At 52.5% G+C, this 19399-nt stretch overlaps 8 protein-coding genes across 10 annotated transcripts, besides 1 other annotated feature; 3 read left to right on the forward strand and 5 right to left on the reverse strand.

Moving 5' to 3' along the window:
* Nucleotides 1-81: 81 nt before the first annotated feature.
* On the reverse strand, nt 82-1246 carry EKO05_0001242 (uncharacterized protein; the record flags this gene model as incomplete). Its single annotated transcript, XM_059635621.1, has 8 exons — nt 82-439; nt 486-534; nt 584-640; nt 689-818; nt 873-963; nt 1010-1095; nt 1144-1178; nt 1225-1246. The coding sequence occupies 8 exons, from the start codon at nt 1244-1246 to the stop codon at nt 82-84; spliced, it is 828 nt and encodes a 275-aa protein (XP_059491604.1).
* Nucleotides 1247-5550: 4304 nt separating this feature from the next.
* EKO05_0001243 (Cell division control protein 11) lies at nt 5551-7059 on the reverse strand (the record flags this gene model as incomplete). Its single annotated transcript, XM_059635622.1, has 7 exons — nt 5551-5782; nt 5830-6297; nt 6344-6481; nt 6534-6615; nt 6685-6801; nt 6862-6940; nt 7051-7059. The coding sequence occupies 7 exons, from the start codon at nt 7057-7059 to the stop codon at nt 5551-5553; spliced, it is 1125 nt and encodes a 374-aa protein (XP_059491605.1).
* Nucleotides 7060-8115: 1056 nt separating this feature from the next.
* Nucleotides 8116-9390, forward strand: EKO05_0001244 (Phosphatidylinositol 3,5-bisphosphate-binding protein; the record flags this gene model as incomplete). 2 transcript variants are annotated; one of them, XM_059635623.1, is made up of 3 exons in its annotated part: nt 8116-8312; nt 8363-8460; nt 8518-9390. In XM_059635623.1, the coding sequence occupies 3 exons, from the start codon at nt 8228-8230 to the stop codon at nt 9388-9390; spliced, it is 1056 nt and encodes a 351-aa protein (XP_059491606.1). The 2 variants fall into 2 exon arrangements, with proteins under 2 accessions (XP_059491606.1, XP_038802003.2); XM_038937601.2 differs by having other exon boundaries at nt 8116-8224; nt 8274-8312; nt 8363-9390.
* A 372-nt stretch (nt 9391-9762) lies between these two features.
* Nucleotides 9763-11389, reverse strand: EKO05_0001245 (Sphingosine N-acyltransferase; the record flags this gene model as incomplete). Its single annotated transcript, XM_038937235.1, has 4 exons — nt 9763-10440; nt 10490-10777; nt 10833-11146; nt 11212-11389. The coding sequence occupies 4 exons, from the start codon at nt 11387-11389 to the stop codon at nt 9763-9765; spliced, it is 1458 nt and encodes a 485-aa protein (XP_038802004.1).
* Nucleotides 9841-9882: a tandem repeat.
* Nucleotides 11390-12506: 1117 nt separating the features above from the next.
* On the reverse strand, nt 12507-13384 carry EKO05_0001246 (uncharacterized protein; the record flags this gene model as incomplete). Its single annotated transcript, XM_038937620.1, has 2 exons — nt 12507-13101; nt 13155-13384. 2 exons carry the CDS (start codon nt 13382-13384, stop codon nt 12507-12509), a joined length of 825 nt encoding a protein of 274 aa, XP_038802005.1.
* Nucleotides 13385-14032: 648 nt separating this feature from the next.
* Nucleotides 14033-14431, forward strand: EKO05_0001247 (D-lactate dehydratase; the record flags this gene model as incomplete). 2 transcript variants are annotated; one of them, XM_059635624.1, is made up of 4 exons in its annotated part: nt 14033-14041; nt 14138-14245; nt 14302-14362; nt 14424-14431. In XM_059635624.1, the coding sequence occupies 4 exons, from the start codon at nt 14033-14035 to the stop codon at nt 14429-14431; spliced, it is 186 nt and encodes a 61-aa protein (XP_059491607.1). The 2 variants fall into 2 exon arrangements, with proteins under 2 accessions (XP_059491607.1, XP_059491608.1); XM_059635625.1 differs by having other exon boundaries at nt 14033-14245.
* A 2157-nt stretch (nt 14432-16588) lies between these two features.
* EKO05_0001248 (uncharacterized protein) lies at nt 16589-17326 on the reverse strand (the record flags this gene model as incomplete). The annotated part of the gene is made up of 1 exon (XM_038944935.1): nt 16589-17326. The coding sequence occupies one exon, from the start codon at nt 17324-17326 to the stop codon at nt 16589-16591; it is 738 nt and encodes a 245-aa protein (XP_038802007.1).
* A 1190-nt stretch (nt 17327-18516) lies between these two features.
* On the forward strand, nt 18517-19125 carry EKO05_0001249 (uncharacterized protein; the record flags this gene model as incomplete). The annotated part of the gene is made up of 1 exon (XM_038944936.1): nt 18517-19125. One exon carries the CDS (start codon nt 18517-18519, stop codon nt 19123-19125), a length of 609 nt encoding a protein of 202 aa, XP_038802008.1.
* Between the last annotated feature and the right edge of the window lie 274 nt (nt 19126-19399).

Raw genomic sequence — 19399 nt, forward strand, 5'->3', positions numbered from 1 at the left:
CAGGATACTGCAGAGACGAACAGCTATTACTCGGCATTTTTTTACACCACACTTAGGATGAGAAAATCAATGCGTGATCGATCACGATTGGACATCTGGGACCGGTCGGAGCACCAAAGTCTTCCACTTCTGCACAAAGCCCCTTTCAGAGACAGGAATCTTCTCTTGTGTATATGCGCCCTCAGTGCCCTCAGTAGCTGTGTCTGGTTCCTTCACTGTTTTAGGATTCTCAGAAAAATCACTTGGAACTTGGGGTGCGTGGCAAGCTTCGACATCGACGACGGTCTCCGTTGATTCGGATTTGGGAAGGTTCTTCGAGGGATGCTCAGCAACGTATTCATCGTAAGTCTTTCCAGCTTTCTTTGCTTCTTGGCGAATGTGTCGTACGCGCCAGAGCCAGATGGCTTGAGATGCGAAGATGCCCGTTTCAAGCAGCATACTATTAACGTCAGTAATAATCCACCAGTGACAAGAGAGCCACGTACCAAGCAATGTACAAGCTGCCACCGAGGGCATCAAACCACTGCTGTGCAACTAAACAAAATTAGTGGAAACTGATAGTATCTGGGGCGAGCAGACTCACTGAGAGCCATCAGAGAGAAGAACGCTCCAGCATAGTCGATGAGCAGAAACCAAAAGTCTGTTGCAGTCAGCAGAAGATCGCTCACTGCACTAACATGCTACCCACCGATGCCAATAACTCTGCCGCTGCGTTTTGCGAGCTCGAAGTACGGTGGTATCAACCCAGCGATCTGGATGAGCGTAGCTGAAATCGCCATAAGCATCATTGGCCACTTGACACCGCGATCATAAGGACCCTGGGCGTCGCAGATTAGCTATACAAGTAGACCAACGTCTCATCAATTACTCACCTGAAGAGCGAAGATCAGAATCACCTCCATGACTGCAAAGCTTGTCGCAAGAAGAATGGTAGCCACGGTTGCAGTCCAGGTTTTCCACTTGCTATTGATGCTTAACAGCTGAACAGAAATCTGGCATTCGAACTTACTTGTGGTAGTAGAGCGTCTGCCCCCAGGAGATGAGTGTGAGACCAGCAAATGCTTGAGGCTGGAACTGAAGAGCAAAGCTGAAGTTCTGCTTGAGATTAGCCGCAAGTCGAACATGGTGGTGGATGTTTGGTACCTGTACAATAGCGTAAACACCAAATGGCACGCCGCCTATCGAAGTCAGTATGAAGCTGTGATGGCGGCACCAGTGACTTGCATATCGACCAGAGAATCAGCATCGATCCGGGTAAGCCTTCGGTGCTCTTCCTCTGGTAGTTGTGCCATATTCTGGACTTGTTAAAGGTGCTTTGTCAAACACTTGGTGCGACGTACTGTGGAATAATCTGTTGAGGTTAGTAAAGATGACAAGGCTTATGCGTGTGAGCTCATCTTACCTGAACACACCAGCAGCTGGGTTCGAAGCATTGTTAGTGAAGGAGTTCTCGGGCCATTGAGAGCGATACATACACTGCAGTGTTGTTAGCAAATGAGAGACAAACATCATTGAGCGACTTACCAGTTCCGATCGTCTATGTTTGGCAGATACACATTAGTACAGCCACGCGTCTCGCTGTCGTCGATAAGGTCATGACTTACACCAAGCACATCTGCTGCCTACAGAAAGGTCAGCCCAGGCGAATTGGATTGTAGAACACTTGAGGCACTCACGGGCGGTATCGACACTTGTGGCCTGTCCATAGTCGAATTATGTCTAACAAGAGGAGCAGAGATCGGGAGGGCAAAGATCGATGGCCACGGATCCGTCCGGGAGCGAGGGCACGCAACAGTAAAGTAGGCGTGGAAATCGCACTGGTGTCAAGGTGAGAGAGGGTGTGTTGTGGAGTGAGAGTGAGGTGTGGGCTTTCAGTCTATGAGATTTTGCGCCACGACAACGATGATGCAGACTCTCAGTCACTGCCGCGAGCTGTACTATTAAACAAAAGCAAGAACGAAGCCGGGGAAGGTACCAACCACAGGGGCAGGCAGCAGCAATGCAACTAACCTGTCCCCACAAATATAGGACTGAACCCACAAACATCACTTGCAACGGTAATTGTGGCCCAGGGCTGGCTGCGGAAAAGGCGAATGTGTCTTAACGACAAACTACCAAACGACCTTTTTCTTAGCTCTGCCGCCGCAGTCGCGTGCAGAGGCAGTGGACGCGGCTCGAAAAAGATCCATGGTGAGCTTTTGGGTACACGCTAGAGTAGTTCAGTGACCGGGGAACTGCTGCCCCTGCATCCGCGCCGGAGCCGAACTGATCGCACGAAGCGATGGACTTCGCTAAGTGGTGAATGGCTTGAAGGGGCGTGCAGGGGGTTTGCTCACTTTCCTCTCGATCCGCAATTCGATTGGCGAGTGCAGTTTGCCTCTCGCATTTCCCCATCCGGTCTGACAAGCCACCCATCCTGATTGTGTTGGGATTGGTGACGGAGTGATTCACAGCTCTACTCTGAGACGTAAGAGTTCCCGGCATTGGCCGAGGAGACCCCGGCTACCGGCTGTGTGCGTCCTTTGGCAGAAGCCATTCTGCTTGCAGTCAATATCATCGACCCTTGTAACACGGCCTGAAGACGTCTCTGCGCTACTTAGGGAGGAGGGGATGTGACCTGCCGCGTGGCGTCAGATATCACGCTGCGAAATACTGTGCAATGCTCGCTCAAGCACGCGGAACGGTGCTTTGACACGGCGAATGAAGGAATGCTGTGAGACCCCCATGACCCGGTATTTCCGAGCCAGCACGAGGGATCTCCCACGCTGTGATGATGTCTTTACGATTGGCCGGCTTTGATGTTCGAACAAATGCCAGATGACGCTCGGTTGTGGCTAGCAGGAGGCTCTGCCATGTTCCCCATCTGAGCGTACGCCCCTGATGTGGCGGTTCCTGGATCCTACGGGCTTGCAGCGGTTTGCAGTACCTAGTCCTCGACTCATAGCACCGCATCTGGAGTATCGCTCTAGTTCAGTCCATTGCTTGATATCACGATGCAGCCCATATACAGCCAGTATGAAGCAGAACAGGCAGCAGGGCCAAGTCTCTGCGACGTTTGGGGATATGCTTCCTGTCGTGATAAAGTTCTCCTCGCACCGACTGGTGGCTGGGTTATTGTGACTAAAATTTAGCTTGGACTTCCGCTGGTCTGGTCTACCAGATCTTTAGAGCCCGCTAGTTGCCCAGTCTTGGATTTCTTTTGCAACCGCGCAAAGCGCGATAAATCACAGAATCCCGAGAAGACGGGTCGTGGTGATGAGGCGTCTTTCCACTAAGAGACGAAAGGACCTGAGTATGCAGGATGTATGCAGCTCCAGCCGAAAGACCAATCAACGAACCAAAGTTCATTAACTGCTACACCTCGATGCACCGCTTCATATCAAAGGGACGTTGCGCTCATGTCCGTCGCTTGTCGAGTATGCAGAGACCAGACCTTTGCGTCCCTTTTCCTGTTGCACATTTGCGTTAAGCCGCTGCTGCCGTCGCGACGTGTGCGTTTCGGCGCACTCACCGAACAGCATTCCTGAAATGTGGCACGACGTAGAATTCCAAATGGGGGCTCCCAGGGCCACGGCATCGCTGGACTGAAGGACATCATTATTCCTGGTAACACCGCTCTCTTGTCGCACACTTCTTTAGCAGAACCAATGGCAATCGCGAGGGAGGTGGCATTCTGGCTCTCCGCACGGTAGGCTGTGCCGAGTTCTGCGACCAGCTCGTAAACTTCTTGACAACGATCGTATCTCTTGTTGATTTGTCTATATTGGCACCACGTATCGGTGTGCATAGTACACGTTGGTAGGTCGAATGTGTAGCGAGATTCTCATTGGAACGGCCCGGACGATGGTGACCACGCCCTGGTATGCTACGGCAAGCCGAAGGTGAGAGTGACAACAGCAGCTCATTTTTCGACATGCTATGTTCTTCGGCACGTGCCAGAGCAATGGGTATCCCGCTGTGCATACGTGTGGAGATCCTAGACCAAAGAGAACAGACTCGATGGTGTGTCGGACAAGAATGACGAAGATGTCCAGGGTATTCGGACGGGTACCGATGTTGACGATATAACAGCTGAAAAAAAGGGTGTCAAGACTGGACAGTATGAAACCATCCATCTCTGCATACCTCTACAGGCAACACGGAAAGAGACCGTTCTCGCTCGGATAGCTCATAAAACAGCACAACTTCAAGAATCGGTTGGCTAGGTCCTGCAAAAACTGATCTGTGTGGTGCATGTAGCCACCAAAAAGGGAGCCGATCGTCTTGGGCCGCTATGTTGGAAGTGGCGTGGAAGGGAGATTGTGCTGACTGCAGCTGTTCCTTCGAAGCTGTTCGATGAGCGGCAGCCGCGGCGAGAAGTCAGAAATGATATCACTTGAAAGAATATGGAAGCCTGTACGGCTGGCAGGTGGAGGACCCCTAGCGACAGATGTTGGAGACATCTGCATGCTTGTGCTGAGCTGGGCTGGATCAGCGGAACATGGTACAGGTCCCAGTCTAGCTGCAAGTGCCCCAGATTGATTTCCAAGACAGAAAATCAGCGTGAATCACGAGCGTGTCTGACTGTGAACGCTCAATGGTGAGCTCATTAGCTCTGAAAATCCTCGCTGTTAGGTATTGTTCTCGCCACTGAGACATCAATCGTGAGAGTGTCAAATGTGCTGATGGCTGAGACCGTTTGGAATGACTGCTGAAAAGGAGGCAGCTACGGTTTCATTGTCGACGAGCGCAAAGTACAGTCGTTCGTTGATCATTCACATGCGTCGCGGCAGTGGCCAGTTGCTCTGCACATCGGCGAGATGGTGCAGAGGAATGATGCTCTGGTTGGCGAAAGGACAAGAAGGTCTTGCTGCCGGTGACATGAGAGTGCCTGGCTATGAGGGCAGAAGAAGGTCGCACGCAGCGATAGATTGAGCTTGCTGTAAGATGCGGTGTTGGAGTAGGCAAATTGGCTGACGGCGTGCTACCATTGCGCATGCGAGGGTTGCAGAGTGTGAACGCCGTCGTTATGCAGTCGAAAGGCTGAACAGAGGTGTTTGTGTGTGATGACGACGAGGATGTGAGAGCTTGAACGATTGGTCGTGCTCGGCAAGTGCCCAATCGAGCGACCACAGGAAGATATAGAGGACAGCCATCACTTTTGGGCAGATCTCGCAAGGGACTGTGATGGCCCTTTCACAAGCATGAGGGGTTGCGAAGCCGTGCAAGTAATTATAAAAGTGGATTACTATCTCCTACATGAAAACCAAAAGGCGGGGGAATAAGTATCGAAGCTTTAAAGAAACATATGAGAAGTAGCGTCATGTCGAGACGGCATGCAACACCGCCTGGGGTAAGAAGAACAAAATCCCAACGTCCCTATCTTCAACCTTGAGCATCCGCAACGCACACGCTCTTCATTACAAACGCCGTACTGTAATCGATAGGTTTAGGTCCGCCCAATGTTGTGTCGAATGGAAAATGCGCTACCCGCGGCGACCTGACCTATTGAGTGACGCCTGAGCCGGGAAGGTAGTCCGGATATTACAGTTGTATGTTGGGCGATTCGGCTTACGCCTCCTCCGGCACATTGTCTTGCAGATGACCGCTCTGCTCCCTGTGCATACGGGCTTCGATCTCCTTGAGCTGACTCTCGCGAGCCAACAATTCTTGTCGCTTCTCGTTAATTTCACGCTGTACCTTGACTTCGATCTCGCGGAGCTTCTCCTCCTCACGTCGCAGCTGCTCCTCCTTGAGACGGACTGACTGGCTGGCAAGGTCCTCAGGGTTCATCGACGAGCCACTGTGGTGTTGTTAGCAGTAATTAGCGGAATGCGGCAAGTGACGTACGCTTCAGCCCCGCCTTCCACACTCTTGCTGAGCTTCTCAGTACGGTAGTTCTCGTACAAGAAATCGTGGGTGATTTCCTTTAGATCAGCCAAATGGCTGTGGAGCAGTGCGCTACGGACGGCCAAGAAGTCTGAGTGGCGGGGGTTGTCGACTTCGACGATACCCCATGGGTACTGGCGGGCTCGTACACGTCGACCGTTGATCTCGACGACATCCTCGGATCCTACTATGGCAAAGGGCATGAGTCCACGCAGCTCAGCGTTCTCCTCGACTGTGTCTTCGTCGTCTTCCTCGATGTCGTAAGGGAAGTTGTAAACGGGGATGCGGTAGTGCTCAATGTCCTCCATCACAAGCTTCTTCGACTCGGCCAGCTCGGCGGGGGTGAGCGAATCGGCTTTGCCAATAACGGGGATAACGTTGACACGGGGCGAGAGGCGCTTCATGAGCTCGATGTCGAGTTCGCGGAGACTGTATTGGTCAGTACCACACGACACGTTGTCATTTGGCAACATACCCATGGCCGGTAGGTGTGATGAAGTACAGCAGGACGTGCACACGGTTGTCGCGGAATCGGGGGTTACGCTTAATACGCGATTCCTCTGCAAGAATGTCATCGTACTGACGCTCGAGGTAGCCAACGATCTCTCCGAAGCTGGGCAACTGTCAGCTTGTACGACCGCCAGAGCGGATGCGGCATTGCGTACCTGGCCTCGTTGTCTATCTGGTCGCCGAAACCAGGGGTGTCGACAATTGTCAGTGAGATGCGCGTGCCCTCCTCATCGAGCTCTGATACGACTTGTCAGCTATGCTTCCTTCCACGGCAGTTGTGCGCGTGTTGTCTGGGGGCCAACACACCGACTGTGACAGGCTGGATCTTGACGCCCTCCTCGACGTGGGCGGTGCTGGGGTCGTCCGACTCCTTGTGCTCGAGAACCGGCTTGCCGCAGAGAGTGTTGACAAAGGTCGTTCGGCCTATAGGCGGTATCGATTAGTACGTGCATGGCTGGCGTGTCGAGTGCCGTAGGAGCGTACCCGTGCCTGAGGCGCCGCAGACCATCAGACAGAACTGGATGCCCTTCTTGACATTCTTCTTCCTCCTTGTCTTGAGCATCTGTCGCAGCGTTAGCGGGGGCTTCTCACATAGGCTGATGTGGCCGCGGCGGGTGTTGCTGGGGCATGGCGGGCCGCCAGGGGAGGGTGCGGTCTCGGGGACGGGCGTACTGAAGACATGGCCGGCTCTGAAAGGTGGGCGTGGTATATAGCTGCGGGTGTCGTGACCTGGAGCAAGGCGGCTGCAGGCGTGAGGATGGGACGGGATGGGTGGTGAGACGAGCGCGTGGCTGTCAATGGTGTTGTGGAGGTGTCGTCGAGAATATTTGGAGACGTTGGCAGCAGCTCCCTGCGCAATGCAAAGGGGCTCGCTAGCGGCCGCAACCCCGGTCGTCGTCTCCTGTCTTGGCGCGAGCGCGTTGGCCAAACCGAGAAGGATGCACCACCAACACAGCAAACACGCAAGCAGTCAGGCTGGTGCAACGATGGCCTGCTTGGCGCTGACACGCCGACACCATGGCTGTTGAGATGGCGGACCAGGGAGAAAAGAACGGAAGCTGTGCGCTGCTTGACCGCATGCCTGGAGGGCAGGGAGGGAAAACGCCCGAGACCATCAAGCCCTCCTGAATGTGTTGCTGTGCTTGACTAGATCCAAAGCCTCTCTCTGGCCATCGAGAGAGTACCGCTACAGCTCTACGTCACTTCAAGATGGAGACCCGCGGCGCAGTAGGCGCTGTCGTCAACCTCGGACCTCCGCACCCTTCCAAGCATGCACGCACCTTGCTCGTCAGGATCATTCGGACAGACCAAGAGCGCAATGCAGCTACTGAGGTTGAGCAATTGGCCTACTTCCAGCCGCCAATAACGCTCCCCTTTCACAGCGTACGTGGTCAATCCTCAGGTATACACGAACCCACGTGCACATGTGCCGGCTCGCGGCGACTACAGAATAGCCCCGCAGATCCATGGGAGCTTGGACTTGGGCGTGGGTCCACGTCCGGAACCACAACCCGACCCTCCATCAACCGTACCGCGCATCCACCAAATATTGTCTCAGGCGGTGCTGAGGCTCGTCTAGCATGCTGCCATACCTCACAGCAAAGCTTACTGTGCCGTTTGAAAGGCTAACTCACACGCAGCCGTTGCCTTGACCGTGCTTTGCCTTGAACATCTGATGCCCCACACTCCATCACACAACATCCTTTTTATCGCTGTCTTCATCTTCAGCACGGCGAGATGAACACCCGCCCAGTCTTGGACTCTGACAAGGGCCCTTTCGCCCTGTCTGCCTCGTTCAACGCAGACAACTCCTGCTTCTCCATAGCACTCGAGTCAGGGTTCCGCGGTAATGGCTCTCGCCAGCAGCTCGACTGAATATTCGCTCACCCGCGCAGTCTACTCATCCAAATCTGGTGATCAAAAGGTCGCAAGAGGTACATATCGCCTGAGCACTTTCTGTCTACTAGCGACTAACACCACACAGAGGTTGGCGGAGGGATCGGTTGCGCTGAAATGCTCGGCACCACGCGCTACATCGCCCTAGTTGGAGGAGGGAAGCAGCCCAAGTTCCCGCAGAACAAGGTCTGTCCCGAGGACTCCAGCTGGCACCTGCTCTCTCATACTGACATTACCTACGAGGTTCAAATCTGGAACGACGCAACCCAGCAAGTCTCTACCTCGCTTGAGTTCAAGACGCCCATCCAACGCGTGCGCCTCTCGCAGACGCATTTGATCGTCGTCCTGCTCAATAAAGTCGGCATATACAAGATGAAGATGCCTCCCGAGAAGGTTGCCGACTACGAAACCATAAACAATCCCTTCGGCCTGTGTGAGCTGGGGAAGAACACGGTCGCATTCCCAGGCAGAGCCGTTGGCCAGGTCAAACTGTTCGACCTGACCACGCACAACGTCAGCATCATCCCTGCGCACGAATCGCCCCTGCGCGCCCTTGCCCTCAGTCAGAACGACTCCCAAGTAGCCACTGCAAGCGAACAGGGCACGCTGATCCGCCTCTGGTCCTTCCCAAGCTGCACCAAGCTTTCAGAACTACGGCGTGGCGTCGATCCAGCCGCCATCTTCTCACTCGCCTTCTCACCTTCTGCCACAACGCTCGCCGTAACAAGCGATAAATCCACCCTCCACATCTTCGACATTGCGCAACCCAGCACCCAGCCCCCAGATCCAAAAGACCACAAATGGAAACTCCTCTCCAAGGTGCCCCTCCTGCCGCGCCAGTTCTCAGACACCTACTCCAACTGCTCCGCGAAATTCGAAATGGGCGACGAGCCCGCCAATTTCGGCCCAGCAGCCAGATCCGCAACGCTGAATGCTGGGATACCGGGTGTGCCGGGCGGCAGACCCACGAAAGGGTTGCTCGGCTGGTTGGACGATCAGACTCTGCTCATCATCGGCGCTGGTCAGGATGCGCGGTGGGAGAAGTTCAACGTCGGGTTCGACGATGCGGGAAAGAGGGCAGTGGTGCGGGATGGGTGGCGGCGGTATCTCGACTAGAAGGCTGGGCCTAGCGTTCCTCCCATCGTTATCACGGAACATCAAGCAGGGTCAACGTGTCAAGGTTGACAATGCCTGCATGTACTAGGCGTTGAAATACCCGGGAGTTCGGTTCGTCTTCCATCACGGACATGCAATGCGCGTGCGCCAGAGACAATGAATGCATGGTGTGAGATAGAGAAGAGGAGACAATCTACGCGTCTAGGGCATGCATATCCTTTCGTGCAATTCAGTCGTATGAAAACATGATAGAGAAGTATTCCTCCTCTTCTTGCGATAAACCCACTGAAAAACGCCACGGCCCCTACAAAGCTTTTGGGTCGTCCTGGTATGACGTCCAGTAATGCAAAATATCCAGGATTCGCTCTACTTCTACGAGGGCTTGTCGCAGCCGATGCGACCCAACAGCTCCTTGTGATCCCCATGGCCGGGGATGCTGATACCACTGGCCCTCGAGCTCTCGCGCCTCGCCTGGCGCCTCTGGCTCGCACCGTTCATACGTGCGAACGTGAGCGCATCAACACCCACCTCTTCCTCCAGTGGCTGGCTCATGCCGCTTTCTGTGCATGTCGTTGCCATGTTCAGAATCGTGTTCGTCTTCTCAGTCTCCTCGATACCCTCGTCATCTCCCTCATCGTCAGAGCGAATATCCTCGGGAGCATCCCCCTTCATCACCTTGTACACAACCTTCGCGATTGTGCCAAACCATATGAGACAGAAGACCTGTAGTGAAAGGAGGAGTGCGAGGAAGTAGTATCGGAGGTTCGGATTCCAGCAGATAGGACCGTTCTGGTCGGTGTACGCTTTGAGTAGGTTGCTCCAAGGCGCGTTGCCGCCGAGGCGGTCAAATTCGGTGGTGTTGGACATGGGGACGAAGGCATTGTTGGAGTAGTAGCAGCCGGGTGCCATGTCGACAGGGGCGAAAGCGTAGATGGACCAGCAGACCATCATGTACAAGATGTGGCGGGTGAGGATCCAGGAAAGAACAAAAGCCCCAAAGGCAATATCACAGGCATTGGTGTAGCCCATGTATTTGAGGAGTTTAGCGGTCTAAGATGGTTAGCTGGTGAAAGGAATTTTACTACTGCATTGCGCTTACAGGGAGGATGATGTCGACAAAGTCCATGATGCACAGGATCACGGTACCGACGCGCATGTGGTAGTAACCGTAGGAGAGGAACATGAGCGCGGTCGTGAAAACATGGTGCGTGAGCATCTGCGTGTAGTCCTTGCGCTTCTCCTCAATGTTGACAACAAGAATCTGCTGGATCCAGAAGCCCCACTGCACAAGGTAGTACCACTTGAAAAGACCGTCAACCTCGCGGAAAGGCCAGCCTTCCCAGATGCCGTGGAGGTTCAGCCAGAAGTCCGAATGGTACATGATGTACTGTAGCGTGTTAGCCTCTGTATTGGCGCCTGCACTACTTGCGCAACCAACGTACCATGCCCAACGACCAGGAAATGGTGTAGTAAACGATCAGCCATGCCTGTTCCTTGAACCTGTCAAGGCCCTTCTTTGTCCTGATGCCTCCCAATCTGGCCAGCGGGTCCAGCATATAGTCCATAACCGCGACTCGAAGACCGGTGAAGGCCACAGTCCAGAAGATGACGTAGGGCAGATCGTCGGTGCCGCACCCGTACATGTTGGTGTCTGGGTTGTAGTAGGACATTTGGAAGAACTTGGTGGTTCGATCTCGCGCGCGAGGGAAGGAGAAGTGCGTAAGGAAGAGCAGCGAAAGGAGGTTGACAGAGATACCTGCAATATTAGTGTTAGCAGAGTGTATATGCGTGGACAGGCGGTGTCTCGTAGTGTGGTCATACCAATCTGGTGGTCGCAAATCAGCGTGCACAGCGAAGCCATCAGGCCCTCATCCTCGACCTTCTTGGGTACCGTTTTCCGCCGTTTGGGAGCGATTGCCGTTTTCTGATCCTGCGATTGGGCCATAGGTGCACCATTGGCGGTAACGCTGCCGTTTTGCAGCGCTGTTTTGGTTGGCATGCTAGGCTATGGTTTACGAGGCAAGTATGCAATGGCAGTGCGCAGCGCAGTTGAACAACAATCGAGAAGGTCGAAAGACTAGACGTGTTGCGGTGCGTGAAGAAGGACAATGTCGGTGCTGCAGAGTGCAATTGAGCGCTCGTCTTGCGCCGAGAGTGCGTACGTGGTCCAACAAGCCGCCGTGGTACCTGCCTGCGATTGTCTGTGTTGTAGCGAGCGGCTGGGTTTCTCCGTGATTCTTAGTAATGGGCAAGCATTGGGTCGTTGGGCGATAGCAAGGGAGATCGCAGGCGCTGTGCAAGTGCAGCTCACAGCCAGCGGGGGTTGTGGACGAGGTGTTTCGGCGGTTGGGCGGTGTGGAGCCAGAAGATGTTCGAGGTCCAAGACGTGATAGGCAAGCGCGGCGGATCCCACTCTCCTGATTTGGCGGCAGAGATGGCACAACGATTGTGTATTCAGAGGGGACAATGTCCCGGGCGTGAGTGCGCGTCTGTTTTCACAACACCTCAGCGCCGTGGGAATTCTGGACAGGTGTCGCGGAAGCTACTGTAGCTACTTGTCGCATTCGTGGAGAACGCTAAGAATTCGCTTGATTTTGCTAGTTCAAGGAGATCTTGAGAGGGCCGAGCGACAGCAATTGCGTGCCACACGAGGGGGTTGTTGAGAAAAGGAGGTGGCAACTGTTTAGATCTGCACATCCATACCGGACCCTGTCACCTTTTTCGTCGGAGCCCTTGCGAGTCTCCCTGCACCACGCCCGTCTGGTCTGATTGTCCCTTCACTTCTCGCCAAGTCCTCCGAGGTCAAGGGTCCACCAGCCTCGCCTGACAGCCAATCATGCACCCATGCATTGTCAACGCCGGCTCCATCGCTACCCCGCGGGCGCACGGGGCATGGAACATGCCTTCGGTCGAGGCTGTTGGCAGTTCAAACATTGCGTGTTTGCCTCTACTTTTAGGGGGTTGAGTGGATAAAAAGATGTATTAGAAATAGCTAACCACGCAAGAAGCCTTGTGATATCACAACCAGAGATGTAATAAACCAACGCCTTGAAAATTGTCGCAAATGAATGCCTACACCATTTACAGTGTACTGCTAACAACTGGAGCTTTGTGCTTTACTGCTGATTCTGCGAGTTCAAGATCCTCAAAATGGATAGGAACAGGTTGATGACGTCGAGGTAAAGCGAAATAGCAGCAGCAATCTCCTCCTCGACGTGGTAGTGGCGCATAATTAGCTGAGTGTCAATCAAGATGTATCCGGAGAAGATGAGAGCCGAGACAATGCCGTAGCCAAGCTCGACCTTGCTGTTGTATGGGAAGAACGCAGCCATGAAGCCAAACAAAATCAGGATCCAGATGCCACCAAAGAGGTATGGAGCCCAGTGCGTGAAGTCGTACTTGCTCTGGCAAGCAAACAGGCTCAGAGCAATGAATATGCCCACTGTGAACGCAAGCGCAGTGAGGACAATCCTGGATTCATACATGGAGACAATGACGGAGACCGAGTAAGCCTCCATGGCAGTGAAACCAGCGAGAAATGCCAGGTTCATGGGGTACGACTTGCGCTTCCAGAAGGTGAGGCCAAGGAAGACAAAGGTACCAATGAGCGACACCCACATCATCCACTGGTTTGCCTGGATCCAGTTCCGGTATGTGACAGAGGTCATGGAGAGTGCGCTGACACCGGCAGTTGCGATAAGCTGGACGGTCCTGATACTGTCAGTACATCGGACCTGAGAAATGTTGAGTGCTGGCCAGCTTACAAAATGGCGTACACCTTCCTGATGAAGGCCATGCGGATATCGAGTGTGGCCTCAGCTACTACGCCACCGAATTTGAAGTCATCCGGCAGGTTGTCATTTTCGCCTCGAGGGACTCCTCGCAGCAGAGCTTGCTGGGGATCTTCTGCCTGGTAGGTCGGTGGCGCCTGGGAGGGCGACGACTCCTCGAACGAGTCGCGCTGAGGAACGTTCTGGTATTTGGGACCGGCCATCGCGGTGTTGTATCGATGTTGCTATGCGATGCGCAACTACAGGATGTGTGCGTCAGGAAGTCGGATGCGGTGTTGGAGATCGTAGGGTAGGTCTGGAGGCGGTGCTGGTGTTAGATCATGAATGACGCGTCCGTGCGCGGCTTGACATCATGCACGTGGACCCAGTCTTTCTGGAGCATTCTTCCTGAACAACAGTGCGACCTACCTATACACAGTACAAGGCTTTATGTGGCAACAAACCAGGGTTATGGAAATCGATAAGCCAGTTAAACTCTCCTGGTCTCTCTAATTCATCAACTTATTGCTGAATCGCAAAATTGGTTCGAGCTCTGTCACGAGTGTCCTGCCCCCTCGTGCCGTACTATTATGTTCATTAACAAAATTCAACAATTCCCCTTCAGCAGTTCAACTCGTAATGATAGCCAGTCACTCGCCCAGGAAGTACTCTCGATGGATTTGTAGATTGTCGTCATACGTGTCGACAATTCACATGTGTCGTGTCGAGCAACAAAACTCGGTATGCGGCCAAGGGAGGGGTCGTTATCTCGCTCCATCTCTCAGTATCATTGCTGCACCACGCAAGGCACTCATTGCGGCCACGTCAGCTCACGCACCTCTTTATTTTGACGGCAAAGAAACCGGCCTTTTATGTGCGAGGTGCTCCATCCCTTTGAAGTCTTCAAGAAGTCTGGATTCGAGGTCGATCTCGCATCCGAGACGGGCTCTTACCAAGCTGACTGGCTTTTGCAACAGAAGGAGTGGCTGAAGGATGAGGAAAGAAGAGTCTGGGAAGACCACAACAGCGAGTTCCGTAGCAAACTCGACAAATTATTGAAGCCTGCTGATGTCAAGTGGGAGGAAGTATGTTGTAATATCATCAGGCGACAGGACCGAATTTGGAGCTGAAAATCGTACAGTACGGGATCTTCTTCGCTAACGCGGGCCACGCAAGTCGGATTCACTACCCTGACGCGAAAGGTGCAGTATCGCCTCATGTCCCGCGCAGCAGGCTTAGACATACTGACATGTCTGCATTCAGGTTTATAGTCCATTGCTGCCAACAAGTATAGCCGGGGTGACATCATCTCTGCAGTTTGCCATGGCGGTGCAATCTTCCCTGGCATCAAAGACAAAAAGACCGGAAAGTCCATCATCTCCGGCAAGGAAGTGACTGGCTTCACGACACAGGGCGAGATTGAAGAATGAGTTATATATACGATCAAGTCCTGATACAAGAATGACATGGACGAGCCTCATTGCACTGGAAAACTCAGCATCAGTCCACGCACCTACAATCGCCACTGACACCAAGCTTACGGTGGCGGCATCTGCGGCACGTGACGGACACCCTTTGTCGTTTCGTTTTCGGGAGACAATGGATCGCGAGTCAAGTGGCACGAATAAGGATCAGTAAACAGACACGTTTTGGAAAGACACTGGTGGGAAAGTCAACTAAATCCGAGTAGGTTGCCATCATTTGTGGAATATTAGCTACACCTTATAACTTAGTGCGATGAATGATGCTAGATCTACTTTATCAGCAAAACGTAGTACAAACAGTATTCCACCACATTTTGCATCAACAGAACTCTCTGAGGAAGCTTGGATAGTCAATTTTGCATTAACATGATACTTTTCTGGTGTGTACGGCCACTCAAACATTCGAGCAAAGTGTCAATCCTGCACCACCTGCTCCGCGGACAACAGTACAGCGTCCGTTGCGCTCGCGAGAACCGACTCCGCCGCATAATCGAGATCCACCGAGGCCGCTGAGTACGCTGTTTGTGGCGGAGGACGAGGACGCGGTGGGTGAGGAGGCGGATGACGCTGGGTTGGCGGCGATAACGGCGATGGCAATTGCGATCGGCAGGTGGATGAGCAGGTGGAGAATGCATTGGCTGTTACCACCGCTGTAGAAGAGAGGACTGCGGGCTCATCTGGGTCAGCTACTGCCGCGTCAGTGGCTCAATCAAGCCAGTGACAGCGTCCGGAGTCGTAAATTGAAGAACTTTACTTTGTTTGAGAGCTTCATTACAGTGTTATGCTAAGACATTATAAATAGAGTGGAGGTTAACCTACTCCAAGGAAAAGTAAGCTACTTACTCATGAGGTATGTATATAGATTTTAAACTCCATTCTAAAGCAGTACTGTCTGACGCAGAGCAGAAATTCTCAGCGTTACAATTAACATGCTAGGGACTTAAAGGCCAGCAAGTTGTGTTCTAGATCAGCACGAGGGTATCTTCGCAGTATACTAGTGACAGGACTACTGCTTTACTAGACAGCTACGCATGATACAAGAAGAAATGCTGCGTTGCACAAATACTACGTAGGGTGCAGACAGAAGAGCAATTAACTTACAATGCACAAGACTTAGGGTCTAGTATCTAAGCAAAACTGATACTTACTACGCTACAACTTTCTTGCATACACCACCTGCACCTGCAGCTGCTGTACTAACACCTTATCGTTACATCCACTATGACGAGCGGCAAAGGCTCCTCCAATGTCGTCGGCGTCCGCTACGGTGTCAGCAGGGAAGTCGGCGAGGGTTCCTTTGGCATCATCTTCAAGGGAACCAAATTGCGCAATCAACAATAGGTTGCCATCAAAGCTCGAGCCGCACGGCAACGACGTAATTCAACTACGCAATAAATCCCGCACTTCCACGACTCTTGCAGGCTCCCGTGAGTTCTCTTGCTCTCCTTGTCGTTCATCCCCGATCTGCGTGTGAGAGGCCGCAATGATCAGATGCACGGTGACAACATGGAAAATGTGTGGTTCGAGATGAGTAACATCAGAGGGTAGTGAGCAACTGTTTCCCCGGAGAATTTCCTCCAAAATAGACAGCAGTTGTGTGTATTTTTGTCTGCTGTATTGTATTCAAGCACCTGTACTTCGGAGGAAACGAACATGCATCTCGTCCAATTGGGACAGTCCCGGGGCAATACTGGGTTGCCGCATACATAGTATCATCTAAGCAAACATGAGCAGTCTCTCGACGTCCATCTTCCGCTGGAATACCCTCTTTGAGATGGGTACTTATTGTATTCTATGAAAAGTGTTGTGTGAGACATAGTCGACAGAACGCTATTAGTGTAAAGAGATCAAAGTTCATTGGTACATCTGCAACAAGCTAACATCACTAAATCATGACAATAAAAGACTGGAGATACGAATACTCTTCCAGCGAACTCAGTGTTCTCAAACAGCAGGCCGTACGGCAGGCACACTCTCCCCTGCCGCCGTAATATCAACCACAGTGTTTACCCCAATCAAAGGCATCTGTCCACTCATCCCTGCCATCTTCCCATTCGCGCACGTCGGCGTATTGTTAGGCGGTACCATCTTGCACGTCTGCAGCACACCCCTCAAACATCTCGCATCATCGATGTCGTAGAATTGGGTGTGTGTCGCCCAGAAAGACTGCGGCTCCGAAGCAGCACACTCGACGTATTTATTCGGACTCTTTGCAATCACAGGCAGTGTTCCGTCAGGCAAGATACCTACACACTGATCCATGGCCACGTGTTCGTACTTCACGCCGTCCCACTTTGCCTCAGGAAGCGTGTTGATGGTCCTCCAATCTGCGCCGTACTTGAGTGTCTTGTACGCGTCCATGGACACATCGTAGGACCCGCCAGACTGATCGATATGGAGGACAGTGATACTGTTGCCGTTTGGTGCGGTGAGCTTGATGCACGGGTTGTTGCACGGGGGTACAGTTGGGAAGTAGGCGATGCGATTGGTGTTGATGAGGCAACCAATTACGCCCATCGAGGACGAGTACTCGACGTGTGAGTCTAGCGCGATTGTGCCAGTCGTAGCACGGGTGGTGAGGTAGGCCTTGTCCGATTCGAAATGTGAGCGCCGAGGCAGGGCTAGGGTGGTGGGGGCTAGCCCAATGGCAAGTAAAGAAGCAAAGGTAGGGAACGTCTTCATGATGAAAAGAGTGTGGGTTTCGTTAATTGAAAGAGTGTGAGTTGACAAGAAGAAAACAGCAAGCCGTGCCTGATATAGAACGAGTGACAGGAGTGCTAGATGGTGCTGAAACGCAACAAAGAACGATTGTGCAAGAAACGAAGTCGACCAGCGAATGCACTATACAAAGCAGGACGAAAGATGTGGAAATGAGCGTTGGTGGTGCCTGCATGGTGCAAGTTTGCTGGTTTTGTACTTGCTGTTCTGAGAATCGGAGTTGGGACTATGTGGACAATCCATGCTTCACATTGCCCGTGCAACGGAGTATGGTTATACACTCGTGCTGCTCAACCATTGGAACTCCGCATTCTCCACTTCTCGCGCCCATGAACTCAAGCGTATGTTCTGCGCAACGGTCATGTAATGGGCATATGCAGGAAAACCAGCGCCACCAACTAGAGGCAATGCAAAGCTTACCATCCCTTGAAACATCCACAGAATCTTAGACACAGAGATGCTTTGTCAATTGCACATAGCTGCAGACCGTGGCGTATCTCCTTTGTTGTTACAAATCTACTATCGAAAAAGGGCATGTGCTGACGCTAACGGTAAAGATACTGATATCAGATGGCGTGGAAAGCAAGTAAGCACATCCGTCCATTCAAATAGCAGCACTGTACAATGTTAAGATGGTGCCCGGATTAAATCGTGGAGACTTTGTGCTGATAAAGCAGCTGTGTGTTATCGACAGGACCGGAGTGCTTCAGCAGTAGTACGTCATCTAATTCATGAGACAATGAACATGTTTTCGGCCGAAATCAACGGTTTCAAGAGTTGCCGTATCGGGCAAGAACGATTATATGTGACCGAGCCGAGGCGTCCTCTTTGATCGCTACTAAAGCCCTTAATTTTCTCTACTCTGCACCAATACTGCCAACGCCGTATTCATACTTTCAGACATGCAACAATTCAGCCGGAAGGATGAAGACAGTTACGACTTGACACACCTTGCTTTTTGATAGCTCGCTCGAAGGGCGAGGCGGGGGCAGCTGCATAGCTTCCGTCCCCCCGCGGGGTACATTAGACCCTTGCCATTTACTGACTGATATCTTCTGTGCAGCTATAAACATTAAATTTAAATAGCAATCTTTTCCAAGGCCATATTGTTGTCTAGTCATCGTCTTGTCGATCAACCCTCCCTCTGTTCCACAATGTCGGCCGCCCAAGCTCTCCGCGAGAAGCAAGCTCCCATCAAAGAAGGGTACCGCAAGGACCCTTCTTCTGCCATAGTAACCCTAAAGTCCACCGGCTCGCTCGACGACTCCTCGATAACATGCAAGCTTTCGACCGGGGCCGCTGTCAAAGAAGCCTCCCGAATCGCAGGCCTACACCCCAAAGCGGGCGGTGACGAGTTCGCAGTATCAGGCGAGCTATGCTCAGGCGACATGCTTCTCGACGCCTTGGTGGCTTGCTCGGGAGTTACTCTCAAGGCTGTTGCAACTGCGCTTGGACTTCCTGTCAAGTCAGGCACGGTTACTGCAGAAGGTGATCTCGACTTCAAGGGCACAATGGGCGTCGACAAGGCGGCGCCAGTGGGTATGACGGGCATACGACTGCAGTTCAATATTAAATTTGGGGAGAAAGACGACGGGAGCGAGGTCAACGAGGACGATCTTGAGAAACTGGGTAAGCTGACAGAGCGGTATTGCGTGGTGCTACAGACACTGGCCAAGAAGCCGACTATTGGCGTTGTTATGATCGGTAGTGGAAAGCAGGGAGACAGTATTGAAAGAGAGATCATGCATGGTAGCAAGTACTGATTGTTCGGAGCCATTTCAATCATGCATCGACAGCCGTTTGCACAAGATGTTTGTTCCTGCATGCACTTCCGTCGTCTGGTTTTAACTTCTTAATCAATGTCTCTCTTAATGCGTGCCACGGTCTTTTCCTGCACCCACTCGTAGCCATATTGTATTCTGCTCCTTTATACTTCGTCCTCTTTCTTCTACTTCACCACGGATCAACAGTACCCCTGAGTCACCAAACAAAATCAGGATCGATATCAGCAGACTGTTAACCAGCCCACGAATCCAT

Source organism: Ascochyta rabiei, chromosome 2 (genome assembly GCF_004011695.2).
Source record: "Ascochyta rabiei chromosome 2, complete sequence".
Classification (NCBI taxonomy): domain Eukaryota; kingdom Fungi; phylum Ascomycota; class Dothideomycetes; order Pleosporales; family Didymellaceae; genus Ascochyta; species Ascochyta rabiei.